At 43.2% G+C, this 23782-nt stretch overlaps 1 protein-coding gene across 5 annotated transcripts in view; it reads right to left on the minus strand.

The window, feature by feature from the left end:
- The window catches only part of efnb1 (ephrin-B1), a 96681-nt gene that overhangs the window by 12598 nt on the left and 60301 nt on the right, over positions 1–23782 (minus strand). For all 5 annotated transcript variants that reach the window (XM_081611769.1, XM_008419612.3, XM_081611770.1 and 2 more), the window contains one exon: positions 2558–2650. In XM_081611769.1, the coding sequence (XP_081467895.1) occupies positions 2558–2650 (93 nt within the window). The remainder of the gene's footprint in view (positions 1–2557; positions 2651–23782) is intronic.

Below are 23782 nucleotides of genomic sequence, written 5' to 3' on the forward strand. Positions count from 1 at the left end.
CAAATGCCGCGTCCAAGGATATCTAAACAAAACTTGCCTGTTTACCTCCAGCGTTTTTTAAGATGACGTACACCCCGGGCCACGCACTTACATGGAAAATCTCAAACGCGCGTTCGCAGGGCGAGAATCACAGCCGAGGAACATCAGAGGGCGACTCCTGCAACGTGGAAGTGGAGTTATTCCACGCAAGTCATCAGTCATTTGTTTGTTATTTCTTTCGGATTTCTTTTCTATACAGCTTGCGCATGCTGTTCATTGGTATATGAGAGTCATTCAACATGTCTCGATTCCCCCCGCGGGGCCGGGCGGGCAACGTGGATACGCTCATCTGTCATAGTACGGGCCTATGTAATCGTATATCGCGGTGTACGCAGCGGCGGTCCGTTTTCCATCAGTGCAACTTGAAACTTTACATCCAAAATTCCTGGACAGGAATTCGATGGCGAGCTAATCGGACCACTTCATCACGCTGCAGAAATTACACGGCGCGGTGCATGCAGGGGTCCTGAGTCGCGGTCGCTTCCCACAAACAGAAACCCCCCACAAGTAAACAGATAATTATCGTCTCTCACTTTTAATTATGATCAAGCAGTTTTACTGCACTTGACATCAGTGAGTTACACTTTAAGCTGCTGTTGTTTTTGGTTAAAGTTTCTATTTTTCTTAGAAGTCTGGCTGTGTGGAGTTTCCATGTTGTCCTTGTTAAGGCATTAGTTCTCTCCAGGTACTCCAGCTTCCTCCTGCAGTCCAAAGACATTGCTGTTGGGTTAATTAACTCCAAATTGTCTTTAAAGTACATAATTTTTGATACAAGTGTGTAAAATGATGTTAAAATACATATTTTAATACAAAAGTGCAAAATTACACTGAAATATTTTGAAAAGGGTAATTTTAATTTAAAAACATTAAATAGGTGGGGGAACAATCTGCCATATTTTATTGTCCAAATTGGCACCTCTCACCAGGGAGAGACATTACTTTCACTTTTCTCTACCACTAAAAGATTTTAATTAACAGATCATGGAAAATACTGAATAACTACTGAAGTCAAGTTATCAAAAGATGTTCAAAATAGGAACATCTTGAAAACATTTAAGTAATGTGAAATGTGTGTTCCTAAGTCAGGAAATGGTTACATGAAAGTAACTACTTGTCTAAACTTATCTAGACTGTCAGTGCAATAATTAAAAGGCTTAAAGGCAACTGAGATAAACACGGCTGGACAAGGACCCATATTTATCTCACCGCCACACTCAGGAGGAAGAATATCTGCAAAGCAGGGATTTAGTTACATCCTAGAGCCATAAAGTCTCCGCAGTCAATTAAAGGTTTTTGAACACGTCTTTACCAAATATTGCCAATAATTGTAGAGGTTGCTGTGGTTATTGAGGGAAAAAAAATCTTATAAAGAATTCATGAAACCCAAAGTGGTCCTTGAACTTTATATGAAAGATGAATTACCTTGGTTTGAATTGTAATATCTGAGGTTCTGCTCATTTGTATAATATTTGATATGGATTTATTCATGAACACTTTCCCTATCTCCACTTCGGTGTAGATAAATCCAATTGACTGTGACACTATCATCAGATAATATGAGCAAAAAGCTCAGAAAGCAGTTAATTGTAAAAATATTGTAACCGAGACACATTTCAGCTGTCTCATTTATGAGCTAATTATAAAATCTCAGAATTAACAATGAATGAGAAAAAGAAAAAACATGTTTCTCCAATCGTCCTCCAGATTCTGGTACCTTGATTTTCCAAAAAAAAAAAAAAAAAAAAAAAAATGCACTTCTTTTTTTTCCTTTACTTTCATGTGAAAAAAGGAATTTGAACCACTAAGCAGCGGTTCTGTCCTTTCACTCCTTAGCCCATGGGTAATGGCATTTATGGTTGCTATTATATTTATGCATAACACTATATACTGTAAAAGGAACCAGCTAACTAATTAGATTACTTATGTAACCTTACAGAAGTTGGCTTTCTGCCCTCCTGCTGATATTATAGCTTATTATAGCATAAGCTATAATATCACTGTAATTGCCATGTAATGACTTCAATTTTAAAACTAAAACTTCTATTTTGACAGAAGGGCAACACAGTTTGACAGAAATCATCACACACACACGCGCACCCCCCCACACACACACATGCACCCCCCCCACACACACATGTACCCCCCCCCCCCACACACACACACACACCTGTTTTTTAAAACATTTTCAGGGTTAAAATGGAAATCAAACAAGAAAATTTGTTGAAAGTATTTCTTTAACATCAAAAGCATGTCAATTTCACTATTTTATTAACATTTAAACATGATATAGAGGTCGGTAACAATTCTGAAAGGAAAATTGGAGAAACCCTGCTGGCGAGTGTTTTACACAGAACAGCTCTACAGTTCCAGAGATCGCGTCTCGTCGGACGCTGCTGGCGGACAAAGTCACGGCAGGCACACACGGCGTTAAATGGAAATGTCACACCAAAGTGAAACATGGCTTCAAGGCAGCAGCGCTTTTCTTTGTGTTCTACATGTGAGGTGAGCGCACATTTACCTTGCCCGACTTTCATGATGACTTTCATGGCTCGGCTCTTGCACACGCCTCCCTCGCGGTTCTCCAGGCCCTCGATCGTGCCATTGGAGGTTGCTGGAGGGCGGAGGTGGGAGAGGAGGGAGGGAGGAAGCAGGACGAAGAGCAGGGTGGAGGGAAGAAAGAAGGCAGAAGAGAAAGGAGATGGTGACACATTGGTTAATGAGCACGTCCATAACGCACAGAACTAATCAATATTTACGACAAGCTCTGATTAGCTGTTCCAGTGATTAGCAGTTCTCACCCTCAATCAGTGGCCAGCGCCTCTCAACGCCAACTCTCATTAACATAAGATAGTGAAGTCAAACGAAAAGGAACAACATTACAGTCCACCGAGGTGGCGAAGAGGAACTCGGTTAGACCTCAAACAGTGTGTGCAAGTTTGTGTGTGTGTTTTCTGTTTGCGCATAGTTTAGCAGTGAGGCACGGCTACCAAAGCTCCAGCTGCCTGCCAAGTCCTTCGAGCAGCTAACTCCCTCTGGGCCACATGTGTCACCACTTGCTGGTAGTGCAGCGAGCTAAATACCTCGCTCAAAGTTCTTGCTGCATCCATTTCTAAATTAGTGCACGGACACGTGGAGTGTCTCCGCTCGTTTCAAAGCCCGGGTCTGATCCGGCTGAGGAAGGAGAGTTTAGGGGTCCGGAGTTGTTTATCCAATGTCATGGTCTCTTCACGCGCCGTGACACAATTGGCTGTCTATTTCCAGGCCCATGATAATGACCCGGGGAGACAGAGTGTGACTCCAACCTTAGCACTGAGCAGTTAAGCACGAGGTTGTATATGTGTGTGTGCGTTGGGACATGAGACGATGGCTCTAAGTTTGGAATTCCCCAAATGATCTCCATGACCGCTTACTCTGCTCTTTTCCTTCCTCTCAATTGCTTTTGTTTCTCTTCCTCGCCTTATCCATCTAGGTCTCAAATTATTCCACTTTTTATATATACATATCTAATGTCTGCCTCTCCTCCTCCCTTTCCGTCCCTCTTAACTCAATAACCATCTCCCAGGGTGATTGCTTCAGATGGCACCCTCATTACGATGACATTGTCTTGGAGAGGATTCTTATCTAATGACAGCACAAAGAGAAGCAAACTTGGCTACTGGGCAGAGGAAGGAGGGGAGGGGATGCGGGTCCAAACAATGCCCGACAAACACTGGAATTCTTACTGGCATAGCTGAATCAATGTTTCTACATGCGATTACTTGCTATAAACTCCTGTATCAAGCTGTTGAAATGTGGCTCCGCAGCTATGGAAAACAAAGGCTCATCTAGTTGATTCATGTCCTGTCATTTCTAAGTGTTATTAATGCTGACATTTTGTCACCTCCCCCCCATCCCGAGGGATTCCAGCTTTTTTACTTCAGAGAAATTGAACAAAACGAAATAATGAACAGCACTAATATTGTGTTACGCTATCAGATGGCGCTCGGCCTCTAAATTACGAGGGCAAGCACAACATTTTGCTAGCGTAGCTGGAGTGCGTGATAATTTGTGAGGCTCGCTGTGATAACATCTTGTCAGGAGCTCTTTGGCGAAATCAACCAAACCCTCATCGGCCCCCCTTAAATTCTGGTGTAGACTCAACACAGCTGAGCGAAGCGGACACTGAAATATACAGGAGGGGCCGGGACAACTAAGTGCCGTGCATGAACAGAACAACATTTCAAATTTACGTGCAGCATTAATGTGAACGAGCGCTCCAGGCTTAGGGAGCCTGGTGAGTTATCTACGTCCTGTAATCTATAAAAGCTGCAGCGTTATTTCTTTAAACTAAATGTTAAGTAGTTTTACCTAAACAATACATCAAACTAAATTTGTTGGATGAGATTTGGTATGTCGGTAAGATTTTAAACAGCTGTGACTCACTAAAGTGTTTTATCTGAATGAGCATTAAAAGACAGCTTCAGTTTTTTTATTTTATTTACAATAAAAATTTAACCTAAAGCGGGATGTTCATCACAAAAACTGACACAGTTTTCACGTTTTAACAGACATTACCAGGAAATTTAGCTTTACTGTGAAAAATTTGAGTCAAGTGAAAAGTGTTTCAAGAGTTTACTTGGAACCTGAACCCTTCAGGACCACAAAAACTCAAACATTTATTCTACATTTTCTTTTCTTCATACTTATTTAATTCTGGAAAATCACATTATCAAATCCCATACTTCCACAAACTTTGTAGGAACTTTTGTCAAATAAAACATACAGACAATCTGGATATATGTTTATTCAAATACAAATTCTAACAACAGTTTTGGCTTGATCCTAATAATGCCTAGACTTTTGAAAAGAAAACCATTATTAATTATATCAAAGAATTGTCCCTTTAAATGTAGCAAACAACTCCGCTCATACTACGACTTCTAGCCACTATTGTGAAGAATGAAATGTTATTAAAATGGAAACTTTTCTTTTAGGTTAAAAAGCATTTGTTTGTGTATCAAATCAGTTGTTTTTGTGTTTTTATTTCTTAAAAATATTAAACTATTAGGTTGGTTTAAAATTTTATAGAAATAGTAAATCAAAAACTTTTTCTTGGACAAAAAGTTTGATGTTGGTTGTAAATATGACATAAAGCAAGTAAATGAAAAACAACATGAGTGTGATAATGAGTGTGTTTACCATATGTTAATACTACCATCCACCACAGCAAAATAAAAAAAATAAAATAACCAACAGACTACCGGTAGCATCTATACTTCTTTTTCAGTAAAAGTCCTCAAAAGTCTACAAAAACTGTTCAAAAAAGTTAATACAAAATTAGTATGAAATTTGTTAATAAAAGTCTTAAGATGAAGATGTTGAAGATGTTTTTTTTATTTGATCCCTTTCAATGCCCAGTGTATACATAAAAATAATGTTGAGCCTCACGGTAGTAAAGTTGCTAGTTGTTCTACTAAAAAAGGTACGTTTTCTCCAGGTACTCCAACTTTCTGTCATCTTCCCTAAAACCCGGTCAGATACTCACTCCAAGTTGTAGGGGTGTGTGTGACTCACTGGCGTCCAGGGTTACCGCTCCATAGTATACACAAACTGCGTATATTCAACACAAATGTCGGACTATTAGAAATTACATAATTCGTTCTTTGTGTACAACTGTAATACCCACTCTGATGAACGTAGCACTCCTGCAATAAATCCACTCCACACAGACTACAGTGCCCAAAATGCTAAAAGTTACCATGTTGGAGGTACAGATGAGAAATACAGCCATCAGGGTTTTTACGAATATTGTTTGAATCACATAATTTTCAAATGACATGCAGCCCAAGTCCTGAATGTAACCACTGAAGCTGGGGTAACAGGTATAAGGCAAGAGTTGAAAATGGAGAGAAGGAAATTCTTCTTTAGTAATCTAAGTTATCAGTAAGTCTTCACATTTGTTTATTATTATTATTATTATTATTATTATTATTATTATTATTATTATTATTCTGGCCTGAATCTAGGTTGTTTTTATTCCAGCAGTTCTCAGAGTGTAACCAAGGAGCCGTGACTTGTTTAACACGATCGTCCAATGACGGAGAGGTGAACTGGCCTGCCCCCGGTTGTGATAGACCGGGTGCTGATACAAGCACTATAACCTGATCTGTGATTTTACACCCAGTTTCCTCTCCTCTTTCCATTTTTCCCCAGTTTCCAGGGGAAAGTTACACCAGAAAAAAAAAAAAGAAGTAGAACCTCTTTGAAGCTCAAGCTCAAAGGCGTTGAATAATCTCACTAAGAGTGAATTTTATATCCACTCAGGGAGAGCAAATCTTCTCAGTGTTAACTTACTCCTGTCGTCTAAATTAACCATTCCTTCAGGCTGGCTGAATGGGGCCTCTGCATCGCTGATGTGGCATAATGATAAGTTGGCCCTTTGAGGCTCCTGTTTAGCCCAGCGACTGAAAGGGAGCTGGATTTATAAAGATGATCGCTTCACATGTTGTTTGCATTCAGACCATGTACAACGTCACATAATTCAAGCCATTACTGTACCGCTGGAACTTCATAATCTGATTAACTGTGTCCGATCATAACCACATTTCCTTCTGCGAATCCATCTTTTAAGCACTGCTCAAGATGGAAATCAACTGCAGGAACCAACTGTTGCGCGCTCTCAAAAAATGCGCTGCAAATCTTCAAACAGACCTGGAGCCTCTGCCTCGGCTGATTTCGGTTTACTCACATCTATCGTGTCAAAAGATCACGCTACAACTGTGCCAGCTACGTTTGTCAAACTCCCTAACCCCACTAGACAACAAGGACGCACTGCCAGATTTTTTATTTATTTATTTTTTTGGTATTTTAATCTAAAAGCCTCTCACTCTATCTTCTCTTCCTCTCGTTCAATTTTTCCCTCGTCTCTTTCTCTCTCTTGCTCCCTCTCGTTTCATCCCCGAGCGCTGACGTTAATCCAAATCTGGATTTCCAGATATTAAAAGGCTAACAGTCATGTCGCGTTTTGGAGGGAGGAAAGTGGGGAATTGGGTCTTCCTGTGTGTCTCGGCAGAGATAAAAACACAAGGGAGGGATGAAGGAATGACAGGACGAAGAACAAAGACAGGACCGGTCCGCCGCTAATGATTGAGTGGAACAAACTCAGCGGTCCAGAATACCCAAAAGAAGTGGTCATTGCATGAAGGAATGCTGCGTTTTTGAAAGAAAGCGGCTGGCTCCATAAGAGGGGGTTTGTGTGATTTAAGACCCTCTTTGTGGGTGTGGATCGTTGGCCACAGAGTGACTAGTGGGAGAACAAAAGATCTACAGCTGCTGAAGTCATAAGAGAAACCAGGTGCCAAATGTTGATGTTGGGAAATATCTAAAGTACAACGACGTGAGCCAAGAGCAAAGCTCCTGTTCCAGCTCTACATATGTTCTTCTACTGTATTTTTGCCTACAAGAAAACATATTAAAGGAGGTTGTTTTAAAGTAAAGTTATGTTGAAACGTTGTAAGTAAATGATATCTTACCTGCAGTAGTTAACTCGAACAGAATAAATTCAGATTCATTGGTAGTGGAGCCTGAAGCCAGCGGCTTTAAACCCCGTGAGCAAAGTTTCAAAAGATGATGATGCCTTTCTTCTAATTAATGTGAAAAAGTGCAAGAAAAGCCAAAAGTGAAAATTCTGCTGCATAAAGACATCTACAGATGTCTAAATCTGGCTGAAAAGGGGGGTGGGGTTGCTCCACTGTGCAAACTGGTTTTAAACATCTTTGTTCAGGCTAAATTTAGACGTGTGGGCTAAAAAGAAGTGAAATTTTCAGCATAATTTTCAGGGTTAAATAAAGGCATCCTAAAAAAAAAAAACGCACCGATTTTAATGTTTGGTGGGAAGTCTGACAGGAGAAAAAAACAAACTTCCACACCCTTAAAGCAACTCCAGGCTTAAACGTAGCTGTTTATGCGAACTCTGTTCTGCTAGTTCTTTGGTCTACATCAGAGTTCATGCAAGAATTCACACCTCCCCAAATGAATCAGACTTTCCAGACAATCGAACTACAGTTTGAACAAAGTGGCCTAAGCAAGGGAAGTGCGAACGAACGGACCTTTTGTCTTGGTCCAATCCAAACTAGTAGTTAGCTTTAGTCTTTGCAACACACCAGTTTGAATTTATGATTAGTAACAATACAAAAAGAGTTGCCTCTTCAACAGAGGACGATGAAAATCCTAGAAATTTCCCTTTTAAAATTCATATACGAGTGGAGACCTAAACAATCGACTAAAAGAACCCAGATTTCACAAGGACATTTGGGGTGGAGAGCAAGGACTGCTCCCCAAGGTGCTCTGGGGAGAGGAGTGGGAGACGTGTTGCGGGATACCGGCGCTGAGTGGTCCAGACAACACATGCTAAGGCTAGAGTGTGGTGCAGCGGTCTATATTTATTCTCAGGTCTGCTAAATGAGGTCACTCAGGTGGTCCTGCTGAATACATCTCCCCCAACCCGCCCCATATCCATCATGAATCATCTACTGCTTATTATTCCTGTTTGGCCCAGGAGAAGTGGGGAGGAGGCGTGTGGGGAGGGGAAGCTTTCACACAGAGCAATAGGCTCAGTGTGGAGCTAGCCGCAGCGTGCACGTTTGCGTGCGCAACATCTGCCCAGAGCACAAGCGCAGGGATGGATACAGCCCATGTGACAGACAGAGAGCAGGTTGTTTAATGAGAATGTGGATGAGAGGTGACATTCATTGGCTGCCTCTCACCCACAGCATTCAGAGTCCCACTCAGACGAGCAAAGGCAGGGAAAACGGTAGGCGCGGTAACCACCACCAATAATGTCTACATTTCCCCCCCAAAAAGAGAAATGGGAGATAAATACATAAGCGGGCAACAACCACCATCGGATCACTCTCGGTTAGCGTCAAGACGGGAAGAAGAAAACACCGCCGCCGCGCAGAGCCGCTTCATCGCATTTTTCGAGCAAACCAGGGCACCAAAACGACACACTCCATTCCAGTTAGCGTGTTTACGTATCAAACAGAGCATTGCAATAAAAATGTCCATTTTTCAGAGCTGCGATTTCCCTATCTGGGTTTTTGTTTACATTAGTCGGGCAGAACTGAAGTGCTGAGAAGCAAAAGAGAGCCTATTTGCACAAAATATTTCACTCCTGAACGAGCACAGGGAGGGTTAGATTAGGTTTATGTGCCTGATTCCAGAGATAACCCTCCCCGGCAGACATGGCGCGCGAATAGGGGAAGCACGCACACGCACACACACACACACATGTGGACAAAAAAACACATACAGACCGGGGTTGACAGACTGGAATAATACTGGGGGGATCTGGATGTTTGCACTTTGAACCTTTTCTAATCCTGAGTATTAGGGCATGGCTAAAGCCTGATTATAGTGGAATGAAATGGATCTAAATAGATGTCCCAGCCCATCACACTTCCATTTCTTTTGTCCCAGAAATAGGAATGGAAATCAGTAATCAACCTTCCAGCCCTCCCGCTCGCCGTCTCTCTCCCACATAGCCTCGTCTGTAGGTTTGGCATCATCCAAGAAGATTCGCTTAGACTTTTTTCTTTTTTTATCATCTCAGTTGAGTCGAGCGCTCTCGGCTTGGCTGATGTTTTTTTTCCTCTCCTCTCTGCCTCATGCTTCTCTGTCGTAATAGAACCTGGCAGACAATATAAAATTGTCACAGCTTCAACGCTTGACAAGCAAATTTTTTATGCTATTTTGTGTATCCAATATTGAATTTGGGTCAGAACAAATGTGGTTTTGAGTAATGAGGGTGGACACAGCTGATTTTCTCATCTCTCTCTGCTGCCTTTTCTTTTGATGGGGGTCACTTAAAGCTTCGCCACGCGGTACCTCTGATGTTACCGCGTGCCGTCTGCTCCCAGGAGCCGCTTGGCCGCGGTGTAACAGTAAGCAGGGTAAGGGGTCAAGGTTTGTGGCGCTTAGCTGCCCGGCGTGAATGCAACTGTTGCTCTGCTCCCCTGCGTCTCTCCACAGCCAGAGGGGGAGCTCCTCTCCCACATCCCGATTAGTCTGCTCCCTCTCTCTCTCTCACGCGCATGCACGCACACACACACGCACGCACGTATGCACGCACACGCATGCACATACACACACACACACACACCGGCTCACATTTTGTCTCGTTACAAACGTCATTGCATTTCGAAAGGCATTTTTCAACGATAAAGAGGATAATTCCTACATGGATGTATGTTTGGGATTGGATTAATAGGTTATTTTAACATTTTTCTCTGCAGACACCCCCCCCCCTCTTTACTCTGATATCTCGAAATAAAAACAAGCATCAGCCCCAACTGTGTGTACTTTCATCTCATTGTAACCGCATCGCTTCTGTGGAAGGGATTTTGTTAGGGAATAGTAGTGAGCAAACGGCATCGTGAAGAACAAGGAACACAGCAAACAGCAAGGGGAGGATGTTTTAGAGGTCAGGTTAAAAAACAATATCCCAAAATATATTACACAGCACTGCTTACTCGATTAAGCAAAAAAAGAGAGTATGGAGCAGCTGTAGCCACCCAAACTGACAGGTTAGGACAGGGTGTCCAAACTTTTTGTCTCTTGGGCCAAAATTGTGGAGTCGAGAGGACAGGAGGGCCAGAAAAATGTCACAAATTTAATAAACACTTGTACGATGATGTTTTGTTTTTGTTTTGTTTTTTTAAACTGACCTGATGATGTAACAGTTTAATTAAACAAATGAAACAGTCTGATTTTTCTGTCATTGTTGGAAGGAAATGTGTAAACTATTATTGAGCCAAAACTTGAGGCTTTTCTTTATTTCATTTTTTTTCTCTTTTTTTTTTTGCAGATTTACCTTATTAAAAGAAACATTTGTCAGGTGTTTATTAAAATGTAGTCAGCTCGGAGCAGTATAAGCGGGACTTGGGGCTCTGTAATCTTTACAGAGGGCTACTAATCTTTTTGCATTCTTTTGCAAGGACAAAATGTATCCAGCCCCAAACACAGAGTCTATTTGAGTCTATTTCTAGGACCATCTTTCGTCTGCAGTCGCACCTGTAAGATAGCTTCAGTCAGAACAGATTCTCAGCTGGATCACTGAGGAAGGGGCCACACTTTGGACACCACTTTAAGCAAAGTAGTCAGGACCTTGCTGTCTGTCCTATACATCAAAAATAATAAATATGTAAGCCTGGAAACTAACGTTAGACATCAACCTGAACACTCCGTTCCGATGGTGATAGATGGTGGGGGGAAGCATCATGCTATGGGGATACTCTTACCAGAAGGCGATCCTGGAAGTCAGGCAGTCAGTGTGTAATGGGGTGGTTTAGATTTAATTATATTCACATTCAATAATGTCCCAGTCAAAGTCCACACATCAGTGATCCAGCTGAGAATCTGTTCTACCTGTAAGGTAGCTTCAGTCAGAACGAAAGATGATCCTAGAAATAGACTCAAAAAATGTGACTTCTGTTATTAAAGAAATTCTTTTAACAGCACAAATAATTATCCTCGTCCTAGCAATTACATTAAAGGATATTTTGTGTTGTTTTATCACATGAAGTCCTGGTAAATTGTAATGTGATTATAACATTAACAAATGTCAGGTATACTGGTTTTTCACACTTTTGCAAGAAACTCCAGTCCAGAGAAGTCAGCAGACACCAACATGAGCGTGCAGACAAACAAATACACGTTCACACACACGCATGCACACGCACACGCGAGGCTGCCTGCATCGCCAGAAGATCAGGCAGGACTTAAAAGCTCCTCCAGCAGCAAAATTACAGGGTACATCTAAATCCTCCCAGCAGAAAGCACTATGCTATAGCGCAGGGTGGGGTGAGGGGAGGGGGTGAGGTAAAATAGAGGTGTGTGTTTTTTTCTGCACGCGTGCATGCATGTGTGGATGTATGTTAGCGAGGTAAAAGTGGGGCTTGTGTGTGGGGCGCAGGGCGAGGGAGGCCAAAAGAAGATGCAGATGCATGAGATTATTTTTTTTTTTCTTCTCCAGAAAAAAGTGCAGGAATGGCAGATGAGTGAGACCTGATCTGTCTGATGTGTGCTGGCATAACTGCATGTGTGTGCGTGTGTGTATGCACATAGGACAGTCGTGCGTGCATATGCCTGCGAGGGGAATATGGAAGGAGGTGATGAAGTGAGGGGTTGAGGGGAGGAGGGACCGCCGAGCTGAGTTTGGAAAGAGGAGGTGGGAGGTGATCGCTCTCTGTTTAAGTGGAGGAAGCATATGTGCTTTGGATTGCATGCACGTGTGCGTGAGTGTGTGTGAGTGTGTGTGTATGCCAGCTTTCTTCTCTCACTTACACTCAGAATTTCTCTTAAACGCTCCATTAGACTCCTTTAAATGTGTGTACTTTGGATTCTGTGTACATCTGAATAACTCTGCTGAAAGTTGCGATGTGTGGGCATGTGCACTTATCGCGTGTGCATGGCCTGCAAAATGTGTGAGCGACTAAAAAACGATGTGTCTATATGCTCACAAATATTCATGAACAAATTCGTTCTCCTTTTGTTTTTGTTTTTTTTTTACTGTGGATTTGCTTGGATGTGTGTGGTCCATGGACATCAGTCAAGAAAGCAGCCCCGCATTGCCAAGCAAAAGGCTTGGGCATTAAGGCCCTGCACAGCCAGCACCACCACTGGGCTGGTGCTTCAAGTCTACTTATGACAGCTTTTAACCTCTGCAGAGGACCTGTCAGCAGCTCCCAAAGTGTCTTTGTGTGTAGCTCAAAGACAAGGAGTGTCTGTGCCAGCCTCCCAATCTGCAGTCAGAGAGAGAGAGTGATTTGGCATCTCTCTCTCTCTCTCTCTCTCTCTCTCTCTCTGTGGGTGTCTGTTGTGTCACCTCCACATTGGATCCAGCGGGGACAGAGCTTTTACCTTTCCACTCTCCATTTCCTTATCCCTCAACAGACCGCAAACCACGAGTCTCCCATGAGGAAGCACAAACGTTTTCCCCGCGCACTGGGTTTGGACGATATCTTCAAGAGACTTTTCTTTTTTTTTTTAAGATCTTGAGAGGTTACATATGTGTGCCGAATCTCACAAACCTCGATCAAAGCAGGAGCTGGAGCTGACTGTCTGAAATCTCCTGGAGGATACGTTTGACCACAGCCGCAAAGATTTCACGTTTAAGTTCCCTGTTGTTGTTGGATTGATGTCCAGAGATGTCCAACGTAGAGCAGACCCAATGACCCAGTGCCTGTTATTAGACTAGAGCTTCACTAGTTGAAACTGTGTGGTAATAATAACATCAAAAGCCACAGCTACACCCTATTATGCCGTCATAGTTTTGTTTAGCAACATCAGCTTATCTATCGCCTGACAGTTTTACGCTGATATGGACAAAAAGGGTCAAAGAGCGCTGTCTATGAGTAAAACGTGCCACTCTGACTTATAAGTGATGTCACTTTTTTTTCCATGTTGTTTTTGATTACCACCAACTGGGATAAATTTAACAATGAATAGTTGATTTTTTTTTTTTGCGTCATTTTTTGTTTTATCGCAAATATTAAGCGTTTGAGGTCTGGCCCCGCCCACTTCCTTTAAGCTGTTACATCAAATGTCAAAATGGCAGCTTTGACCCAAAAAAGCCGACTTCGTTTTGGGTTTAGGACAAACTTCTAACCTGCAGAACAACATCAAAGTTCAGATTCAGATTATGTCTCAATGTGCAACTAATTTTACAGCAAATCACCATAAAAACAACAAAATCACCAACATACCAACAATTAATATTTAGCTAGAAGTGGTTTGATGATTTGTTTTACACAAATAAGTGGTTGCCAGCCCCAATATGTGAGCAGAGTGTTTTTTGTTGTTGTGAATATTCAAGGTTTTAAAAATCAGTACATCTGACTTAGAAGAAACCTAACACTTTTAACTTTCTGCTGTCATCATCAGCTCCAGAGCACAAGTAATGGATGGAGGTTTAAAGCACGATTGCCCTCGAGTGTAAATGCTCTATTTAAGTGAAGAACAATGTCAAGCAAGCAATGGATCATGAAAATGCAAACCCTGAATCATTTAGTAAACTGCATCTGGAATATTGTGTATTCAGAGGAACAGAAATGGGGACAGAAAAAGTGGGAGGGAGAAAAAAAAAAGTCATTACCATACATAAAGTCAAAATGATGATTGTGGCCCGACATGGCCAACAATCTGTTGGGTTTAGGGCATACCTCCAATAATTACTTTGTCCGTCTTGATGAGTTCTGCATGTGTACCAAATTTTATAGCTTCATGTGCCACGTCCAAGGTGGTGAAGTTTATGGGCGAGCAATTAAAACCCTTCTTTTTTTTTTTTTTCTACCTGCATCAACACAAATAAATTTCTTACTCTTTGAGCAGTCAAAACTTTCTAGGAGTTTTTGAGAGAATAGCTAGGCTTAAAAAAAAACAAGTAACTTCATCTAACTTAGGAAGAGACCAAATAAATTACACCCGCAGTTCACAAGCCCCAAAACCGCTTTTGCTGCTCTCAACTAATTAAAGTTGCAAGAAACCTTGGCGGTACTTCGCCCTGCGTCGTTATGGGCAATACTACGTCAACAAGTTAGCACCCAGGTTCACTGGGGACGTTGTCAATCAGAGGCACATAAAAACACATACTCTTACAAGTGCCCGTTGACATTGCATCATTTGGTGAACAGAAGCTGACATGTTGTGTTGAGAGGAATAAGTTCAAGAGAAACTGGGTCAGACAGAGGGGGAAAAAAAATGCATTTCACTTCTCCGTTGCCGTGAGCTAAATACGGGTGTAAAATGTCAAAATGGTGGTTTCCAGCTTTCTGTTGGGTTTAGGGCGTACCTCCAAGAGACTTTCTTGTGCATCTTGAAGAGTTCTGCATGTGTACCGTTTTTCGCAACTCCACATGAAGTCAGTCCGAGACGCTCCAGTCCTAGCTGACGATGTGGAGCGATTTTTACGTCCAAAGTTGAGAGAATTTCTGGGTATGTTCCAGCCTCCTAACAGACGATTCATTTGACGTAGGAAGAAAAAAATTGAATAAAGAAAAAAAGCACTCCAATGCATTCACATCCTTGCTCACAATAAAGTGGAAGACAATGTCCTGCATGATGCAGTCAAAGCACACACACACGCACACTCCAGCACAGACAAGTAAACACGTACATACACACATGGCGTGGGCCGTGTGTCGGATCAGTTGGAGATAAAGGATGCAGAATAACAGGGGGACCTTGGGGAGCAGAGCAAGTCATCTGTCTCAAACATGAACAGACTGAGCGCGCTCCAACATGACATGATGTGGACAGACTCATTTTAAAGCACATCGCTTCCTGAGTCTCTCTCCAGTGACTCCTGCTCAGCCCTGCCTTTACCTAATCACTCACACATCCACTGAGCACTCACACACACACACACTCACACACACGCTCACACATACAAATGCAAGCGTGGCCTGCTCGAGGTGTGCAAGCGCTCCTCTCGGCTGAAACCCACACGACCTGACAGGTGTACACCGAGGGAGTGCAGAGTTTTGAAAGCAGTCGATTGGTGCATTAAAACTCTGTAACCTGTTGGGGGTGGCGGAGGGGTGTGAGGAGTTACCGCTGGTAATGCTTTAAGCTGATGCAAATAGTTTTCAAAAATATGCGACGCAACGCCAGCACCCAAAGCTATTCCAATATTAATTCCAGAACCATAACGACCGCCTGTAAAATTAAAGCCTGCGAAGACTGAACCGCTGCCGATGTGGAACGTTTTTAGAAGGCAGTTTCGAACTTTACCAGCTATTTTAGCTGTAACGTAGTCCGTTGTGTGGAGAGTTTTGCCAGTAGCCCACACAGTCCTCCCTAATGACAGAGTAGCTAATTGGCAGTAATGGCTCTTTTCACCGATATCATCGAGCTGCAGCCCCGGAAAAACCCCAACAGTTTAGTGCAAATCACTTGCAGGCTAAAAACTGGGAAAGAAGCCTGAGGAAGTGACAGCAGCAGGCTTCTTTTCCCTCACATCAGCCAGTAGTTTGGCTGAAAAGGAGGAAGCGCTGTTTTAATCATACAATAACTTCAGAAGCGCGTTGTTTTTCTTTGTTCGCTGTAAACGTCGCTCCTCATTTATTAGATCGTTATTGTTTTGCTTTTTTAAAAGCGGCGCTGCCGACTTCAGCGCACAAGCATTAACACCCCTTAAACGCACAAAACAAACAGGTGAACAAACACTTCTAGAGTGACACACACACACACATACAGAGTTACTCCTGTAGTCCCCCTCTCTAATACTGCATCATTTGACAAACAGCAGCTGAAATGTTGCGTGTTGAGAGGAGTAAGTCAAGGAGAAACTGGGTCAGAGAGAGAGAGTCGAAAAGAGAGAGAGAGAGGAAAAAAATGGCATTTCACCTTCTGATTGGTGCAAGTTAAAGGTTAGGGGAAGATGCAACACATGCTGAGGCGCAGACGCACCCACAAACACAAGCTCAAAAAGCTAAAGGTTAATATTGTTCATGTGGGAGTTGCTGCGTCGCTGTTTGTCTCGCTTACAACCATTATGTATGTGTGCACAAGGCTTGTTTTCGGCTAACAATGTGTGCAGTTAACCAGGAGCACACAGTTTCATCCTTGTTAAAACAAGGGGTGGGGAATCTCTGCATTAGTGTTTCATTAATCCCATCTTGCTTCTTTTTTTTTCTTCTTTCTTCTCTCTTGTCACAGCAACAGTGGGCAAGATGCCCACTATTCCCTTTATTTATTTTTTTCAAACAACCGCCCATTAATCTGCATCGACAATCAGTCAACATGACTTTTAAACCTGCACTCCAGCTTCGACTTTCATCCCCGCTCCAGCCGATCCATCCTCATTTGTTAGAAGGATCTTTGGATGAGTTGACTGATGGCCTTCTGTCGCTTATATCAAATTTAAAAAATCCATTCAGCAGGTTTTGTCGTACACGGTGTCCTGCGAGAGCATTTATAGCAGTTGAAGTTTTTCACAGGCTTCCCTGTGTTTCACTGGGATTGCAGTGTGACAAAGTAGTAAATCATTTTAAGGACGAGACAGATTATTGGGTTTTAAACCTTTTTTTTTTTTTTTTTGAAACACGTGCACTGAAAAGTGTCGTCTATTTGTATGCGATTTCAGTAATTGCAGCTTTATGTTTCTGCTGTGCACAGATACAGACTAGCCTTAGCCACTTAGCCTTTCTCTGCTAAACAGCTCCAAGGTCGATTGGTGTGGATGCAGATTGTCTGTGAATATCAATCTCAAGTCCCAGGCCAGGGCTTAATTAATTACACTTTAGCTAATGTTTATCCAATTGTCTCTTGCGAACACCAGCAGCTCTTGATTCTTCTGTATTTATGTCTGTCCATTTCTCTAGTTTTTCCTTGACAAGCTTACCAGTATCTATTGGAAGAAAAAACATCCCCACACCATGATGCCACCGACACCCTGCTTCGCTCTTGACATGGTATGCTGGGGTTAATATGTTTTGCAAGTTTTATGCTTATTGCATAAAATCTGCAAAAGTTCAATTTGGGTGTCATCTGCTTGCCTCAACACATCATGACCACAGAAAAGGGGGAAAAAAAAGTTAGCCCTGCTCTGGATTGGATAAAATGTGTGAAATGCCCCTATTGGAAAAAAATAAAAAGAACCACTTTGGAATCCCACTTTCATAAAAGTAAAATCGGTCTGCTCTCAGAAACTTTAAACATCATGAAAAACTTGCATCCATTTTCATTCTATTATACTAATTATATGTCCTTCAGAGGAAAGCTTGGGGCCGCTGAACAACTTCATGTTTCTGATGATCTGCAGAGAGAGGGCTTCGTCAAAATGCAGTTTAAAAAAAATAAATTTTTTATAGTATGCCATTATGGTAGGAGATAATTAGTAAGTCACTCATGTTCGACGGAAAACTACCGTTGTCCCTCTTGTTTGCACCACTATTAAGTAAATGAGGGGTGCAGGCACCATGTAGTTAGCCTAAAATGTCTATTTCAACTGACATTTAACCTTCACTGTAAAGCAAAGTGCCTGCTAACAAAGAGTACAGCTTCTATTATCCTATTACATTGCCCCCTTTGTGAATGCCTTTGTATGAAGCTTAGCAAATGATAAATCCCGGTAGCTATTTCCTAAGTATTGGTGGGTGGCACTGACATCGTCAGGTTACACATGTGCAAAAATCAGCTGACAGATGTACACAGAAGGCCTCTTTAGCGAGCTTGCTACTCAGCGGGAGGCTCATTGAAGTTTTCGTCTTGCTTCGTTTGCACTGATAATCGCGCGAGGTGAACCCCGGTTCACTCGCTAACTCCCAGCTGTTGATTAAAAAAAAAAATCAAAAACCGACCCACCTCCATCCATCCATCCTAACTCATCTTTTTTTTTTTCTTTTTTTTTTCTACCGGCCTTTCTTGTGGCTGTCGAGAGGAAAGGTGATTTGGAACTCTGGACTCCAGAGAGGAGTCGATCCACCTACAGAGCGGCGAGCCACAAATCAGCGCGATAAAAGAACCGCTGGGATGGATCGGAATGTGTTGAGATAGCGGTGGCATGTCAAAGGGCACGAGGGCTCTGAAAACCTCAGCTGACTGAGGAGGTAATTTGCGAGTGAACTCCCTCCTGAGGGAAACCAGAGCCGAGGAATTGGAACAAATCAACAAGCCTGAACGGTGGCAGACGAAGTATCTGGAGCTCCGCGCCTTTCCTGCCGCTACATGTAAAATATGATCAGAAAGGTGGGAGGGAGGCGGGTGGGGTTTTGCATTTGCGCAAATGTTTTAAGATGATTTAGTGCGCGCGCGCCGAGTCCATCCATCGTCCACAACGAGAGCGGCTTCATTTTCACTGACCTTTTCAATCCGGCCTCCAGAGGAGAGTTATGACAACTGAGCCGGCCTTGTGTTGCGCGGCACACAATAACACACATTAGCGACGGCGAAACAAACAAACAAACAAACAAACCAACAAACGATAACTCCTGCTGCAGACTCGCTGGGCTTCCCATCTCAAACAGGTGATGCAAAGCAAAATGGGACGAGCCGTTCGAAAAGGCGAGGGGAGAGGCTTGTGCGGTGGAGTGGATGCAATGCTCTCTGCTGAACTTTTTCAACCAAACACGTAAGTGAATGAGGGGGGAGAAAGGATATTAGCGAAATCCTGACAATCTGAGTGATGGAAAACAGTCGATGGCAATCAATGACATTTATGCCTGCAGTATCCCATGAACAAATAGCCGCCTAATTGCCTGAGCACTAGATTAGAGCAGAGAGCGCCTGTAAAGGGACAGAGGGTGTACTTGTTTACTTGTTATGGAGGAGAAAGAGTTGATGTCAGCCCATCTGTTGTCCACTGAATCAAAATCTGCAAAAAAAAAAGAAAAAAAGAAAAAAGAACGACAAACAAATAAAGGATAGGTGTGTGGGCGCACACGTGTCCCTTGCGCATGGTTTGATTATTTATTTTTGGACGTGGACGCCTGTGTGCGCCCAAACCCCCTTTGAGGGGAGTTTCTTTGGTACCTGCTAACATGTTAGGGTAGCTGACTGGAGCCAACATCGTTTCCGGTCAGAGCAGCCCTAATGCACAGTGACACACATGTACACAGACACATGTTGACACGGAGGCGGATATGAAAAAAAAAAAAAAGTTGTGGGGGATACGAGGGGAAAGTTGTGGGGGATACGAGGGGATCCAAAGGGAGGGGTGCAATGAAGCTAATGTGCAAAGCTCCAGAGATTCCCACACGGCGGTGAGGCTTCTCCAGTCCTGACACGCAGGAAGCAGGGAAAGAGAAGCTCTCCCTCCACTCTGGTACTCGCCAAAATCCCAATCAGAGAGCAGAAGTGGACCGCAGAGAAAAAGGGCCGCTGATTGCGTCCTAATGCGCACAAAGCCCGCACATCCACGCGTGTGCACTCGCACACTGATTGCGTCCCAACCAGCCCAGCCCGGGTGTTTTCGGGCCGCTCCTCTCTCCTCGCCTCTTATATCACTTACATGGTAAACCTGCGCTGATCGAGGATCAGTGTTTTTTTTGGCACAAGATGGTAAAAAAAAAAAAAAAAACGAGTTCAGGAGCTTAACCTCCCCTCTTGGAGAGAGAGAGAGGAGAGAGAGGATCCGGACGCTCTGTTCTCTAACCGACCCAACCCAAACACAAATAAACAGCTACAGGAGGAAAATGTCTGGCAGACTCGGAACAATTTCCTGAAGGATCCGTCACAGTGGAGCGAAGAGACGGGAGGAGGAGGCGGACGGAGACGGGAGGAGGAGAGGAAACTAGGTGGTAGGGAGTAGGTTGGTTTTTAGATCATGTCGTTGTTTTGTCTTCTACGGTTTGAAGTCGTCCTGTTGAGACACGAGGCCTATCCAACGCAACGCCATGCCTCCCCCATTCGATGCTGCGCACTGCTGCTCAGTCGGCTGAAGAACAACACTAAAGGAGTGCCGCTATTCCAAACGCCGTTTCAACACAATTGGCAAGCAACGGCGGGCAGCCGACTGCAGGCTCTGTTCAAGCGAGCTCCATCTGACAGACAAGAGAGCTGTGGTTTGAGCTCAGCTATTGGCCGGATAAGAAGTACGCTGAGAATATGTGTTTTTGGCAGAAACCGAAGGGGAACAACCTCAAGATGTCTCGGATTGAAATGGAAAACTGCATGAGTAGATTGTTTGAGATTATGGGCTGCATTGTTTAATTTTGTACTCTTGTGTTCTGGCATTCCTAGGAAACAATACAATCCTCAAAACTCCCTGGTTGGAGAGTTGAAGAGCCCAAGACTCACCCTCTCTCTCTCTCTCTCTTTCTGCTGAACACTGGCTGGTAATTGGCTGAAAGAAGGTTTCCTGCACTGATACGGGGCTGGGTGATCAGTCAACAACAATATATATTATGATAGAAACGTGATCAATGTAAACAGAAAGTACTTCAGGTACAATGTTCAAGAATTTCATTAAACTCAGATCCAGAACCGCACAGCATTCTGGGAGACATAGGAAGGGGAGGAAAGGCTTTAGCCGCTCAACTTCTCACAGCCAGCTACGTGAGGCTGGTGGCGTCAACTACCTCACTCACTCTTTGGTTACCTAGCAACAACCTGTTGAGTACCTTGTTTTGTGTGAATGAGTACAATGGCTCGAGAGGAAACTGTAGATAACACAGGAATCAGTTTGGCTGTATTTCAGCTAATTAATAATGATCAAAATCGACTGTTACATCAGCCACATCGTCCAGCCCTACACTCAATTCAGCTTTTTCACATTATTTCTCCACAGACCGCCATGGTGTGAAAAGACTCATTAACGTGTTATACTTGTGGTAATCTACAATAGGAGCTCAACTACAACTAAAGCAGGTATTTCGTCTATATTTTTTGCCAAAGTCCATATCTCAAGACCTCTCATTATGGAGTTTATGTGTTATAAATGAGTTCTCTTCGGGTGCTCTGGCATTCCCCACAGTCCAAAAATATGCAGGTTTGGCTAATTGGTCTCTCTAAATTGTCCGAAGGAGGGAGTGTGTGTATGCGTGGCTGCGTCTTGGTGTTGCTCTGTGAAGCACTGGCGGCCTGCCCGGGGTGTACCCGGCTTAGAATGACCCTGCAAGGGTAAATGAGTGTACAGAAAAGATGGATAGATGGACAGATGGGATAATTGTTGCTTTTTTTTTTATTTTGCTGCGTTATCCATTTTGGTTTTTGAGTTAACACCATGATGCTATAAAACCCTGGTGTCCTGGCTCTGGCCTAACGGGGAGGAAGACGAAGCTGCAGGAAGAAAAATTAGGCGAGACAGAGGAGTGGGAAAAGAGTTAGCAAAATGCAAGTCCTGAATACTGAACCGCGGCATCGCTGTGGGCCCGAACTACACGGCACATATTTATTTAAAGACGCGTTTCCTCCCCGCATCCATCCATCACGTGCGCGCAAGCTGCACCTGTGGGACTGCTGACTGAAAAGATCCCGTACTCAGCCCAGCCGTGCCTCTCTTAAAGGTGCGCTAACGAATGCACAGTGCTTACGGCAGCTCCTATTAATGCCAGCAATTCTGCGGAGCCAGGATGAGTGAGGCTAAATTATGTGTTGTTGTTTTTCTTTTTTTATGTGTGCATCTCTTTGCATGCTTCTGTGAGCATATGAGTGTGTGTGTGTGTGTGTATATATATATATATATATATATATATATATATATACATATATATATTTGAATTTGCTTATGTGGCTTTGTGCTTATTTATGCCTGTGTGTTTGCGCGCACACACACACGCCTCATTGTGTGTTTGTCGACTCCTGTTACTGTGTTTGTGCGCCTGTGGTCGCTGGAATGGAACACGGACATTTTGCCACCGAGCTGAATTCACAGAAACGGGCTCGGCCCTGGCCCTGCAGAGTAGTATTTAGACTCTGTATTTATGCGTCGGACAACCACAGTAATCTCTATTGCCGCCTCGTGATTCATGTTTGTTTGCTTAACTCGGAGCTGATTCGATCGCGTCGAAAAAGCGCCCTCTCCCCTTCCCCCCTTATTCCCCCCTCCGTCCTCTCCCACCCCCCGTCCTCTCCCACCCCATCTCTGAAACGCTCTCTGAAGAAAAGTTCTCGCCATTCTCGGTCAGAGTTTCATCAGCCACCCGTCATCGAAGCTGACCAAGCATGCGGTTGTTTTTTTTTTTTCTTCCCCCTTCAACTGAGAGGATGCAACATTAAAACTAACAACCTCTATAATTATATATCCATATTTCTCCGATGAGTTTGTGTAAACAGACCCGGGCTCCAGCTTGGTGGGGTGGGGGGAGGCAGACCTCTTTTTGGCAGGCCCTGGCTGAGAGTGCCACTGAATGGCTGTCGGAAAACAAAGCCATTTCAGAGCGTGCCTTGGAAAAGACAAAACCACGGTTCCAGGGCTGGGAGAGAGGGAGGGAGAGCGAGCTCCAATCTGACAGACGGAGAGCTTGTGTGATTGAGCTCAGCTATTGGCCAAAGAAGAAATGCGCCGAGATTATGTGTTGTCGGCAAAAGAGGAGGGAGAACAACCTAAAGACGTCTCTGATGGAAATGGAAAAATACATGTGCCGAGTGTTTTAGATTACAGCCTGCATTGTTTTGTTCTGTTCTTGTTGCTCTTTGTTTGTTTTTTTTTAAGTAGAAGAAGAACGACACACAATCGTCTCAGTCAGCTCCCATCATGCACTGGGCACAGAGTGCCTAATGATGTCAAGGTATACCAAGGTTTTATAAAGCTCCAGTTTTAAAATTTTCATTTTTGCTGTTCCTGTGATTTAATGTATGAAAGACCAACAAAATATTTGGAGTGATGGGAGTTTTGTCTGACTCTGTAGAGCGTTGAATAACGATTGTGCTCAATTAAGAGTAGCATTACAATAAATTCAAATATCACAACAAATATAGAAATAAAATGTATGGCTTTGCTCAAACTTATATCAAAATAAATAAATAAACACATAATAGCCATAAAAATCCATCTTGTGTTGGGAGCAGTATGAATTTTGTAGCTTTTCTGTTTCTAACGGATCACATTATACATTTCTGTTTAAAATTGTTGTGGATGTACTGAGATCCAGCAAAAACTGGTGTTTTTTTGGGGGGGGGTTTCACTTTGGGGTTATGACACTGAAAATCCCATCCTGGCCCGTCATGGAGACTCGTGCTCATTCTGCAGGCCTGCCTCTTAATCATCACTAACTCCAAACATGCCACCATCAAGCAGCCGTCTCTGCTGCTTTCGTTTGAAGCG

The sequence above is a fragment of the Poecilia reticulata genome, chromosome 10, assembly GCF_904066995.2.
Source record: "Poecilia reticulata chromosome 10, P_reticulata-male-v2, whole genome shotgun sequence".
Classification (NCBI taxonomy): Eukaryota; Metazoa; Chordata; class Actinopteri; order Cyprinodontiformes; family Poeciliidae; genus Poecilia; species Poecilia reticulata.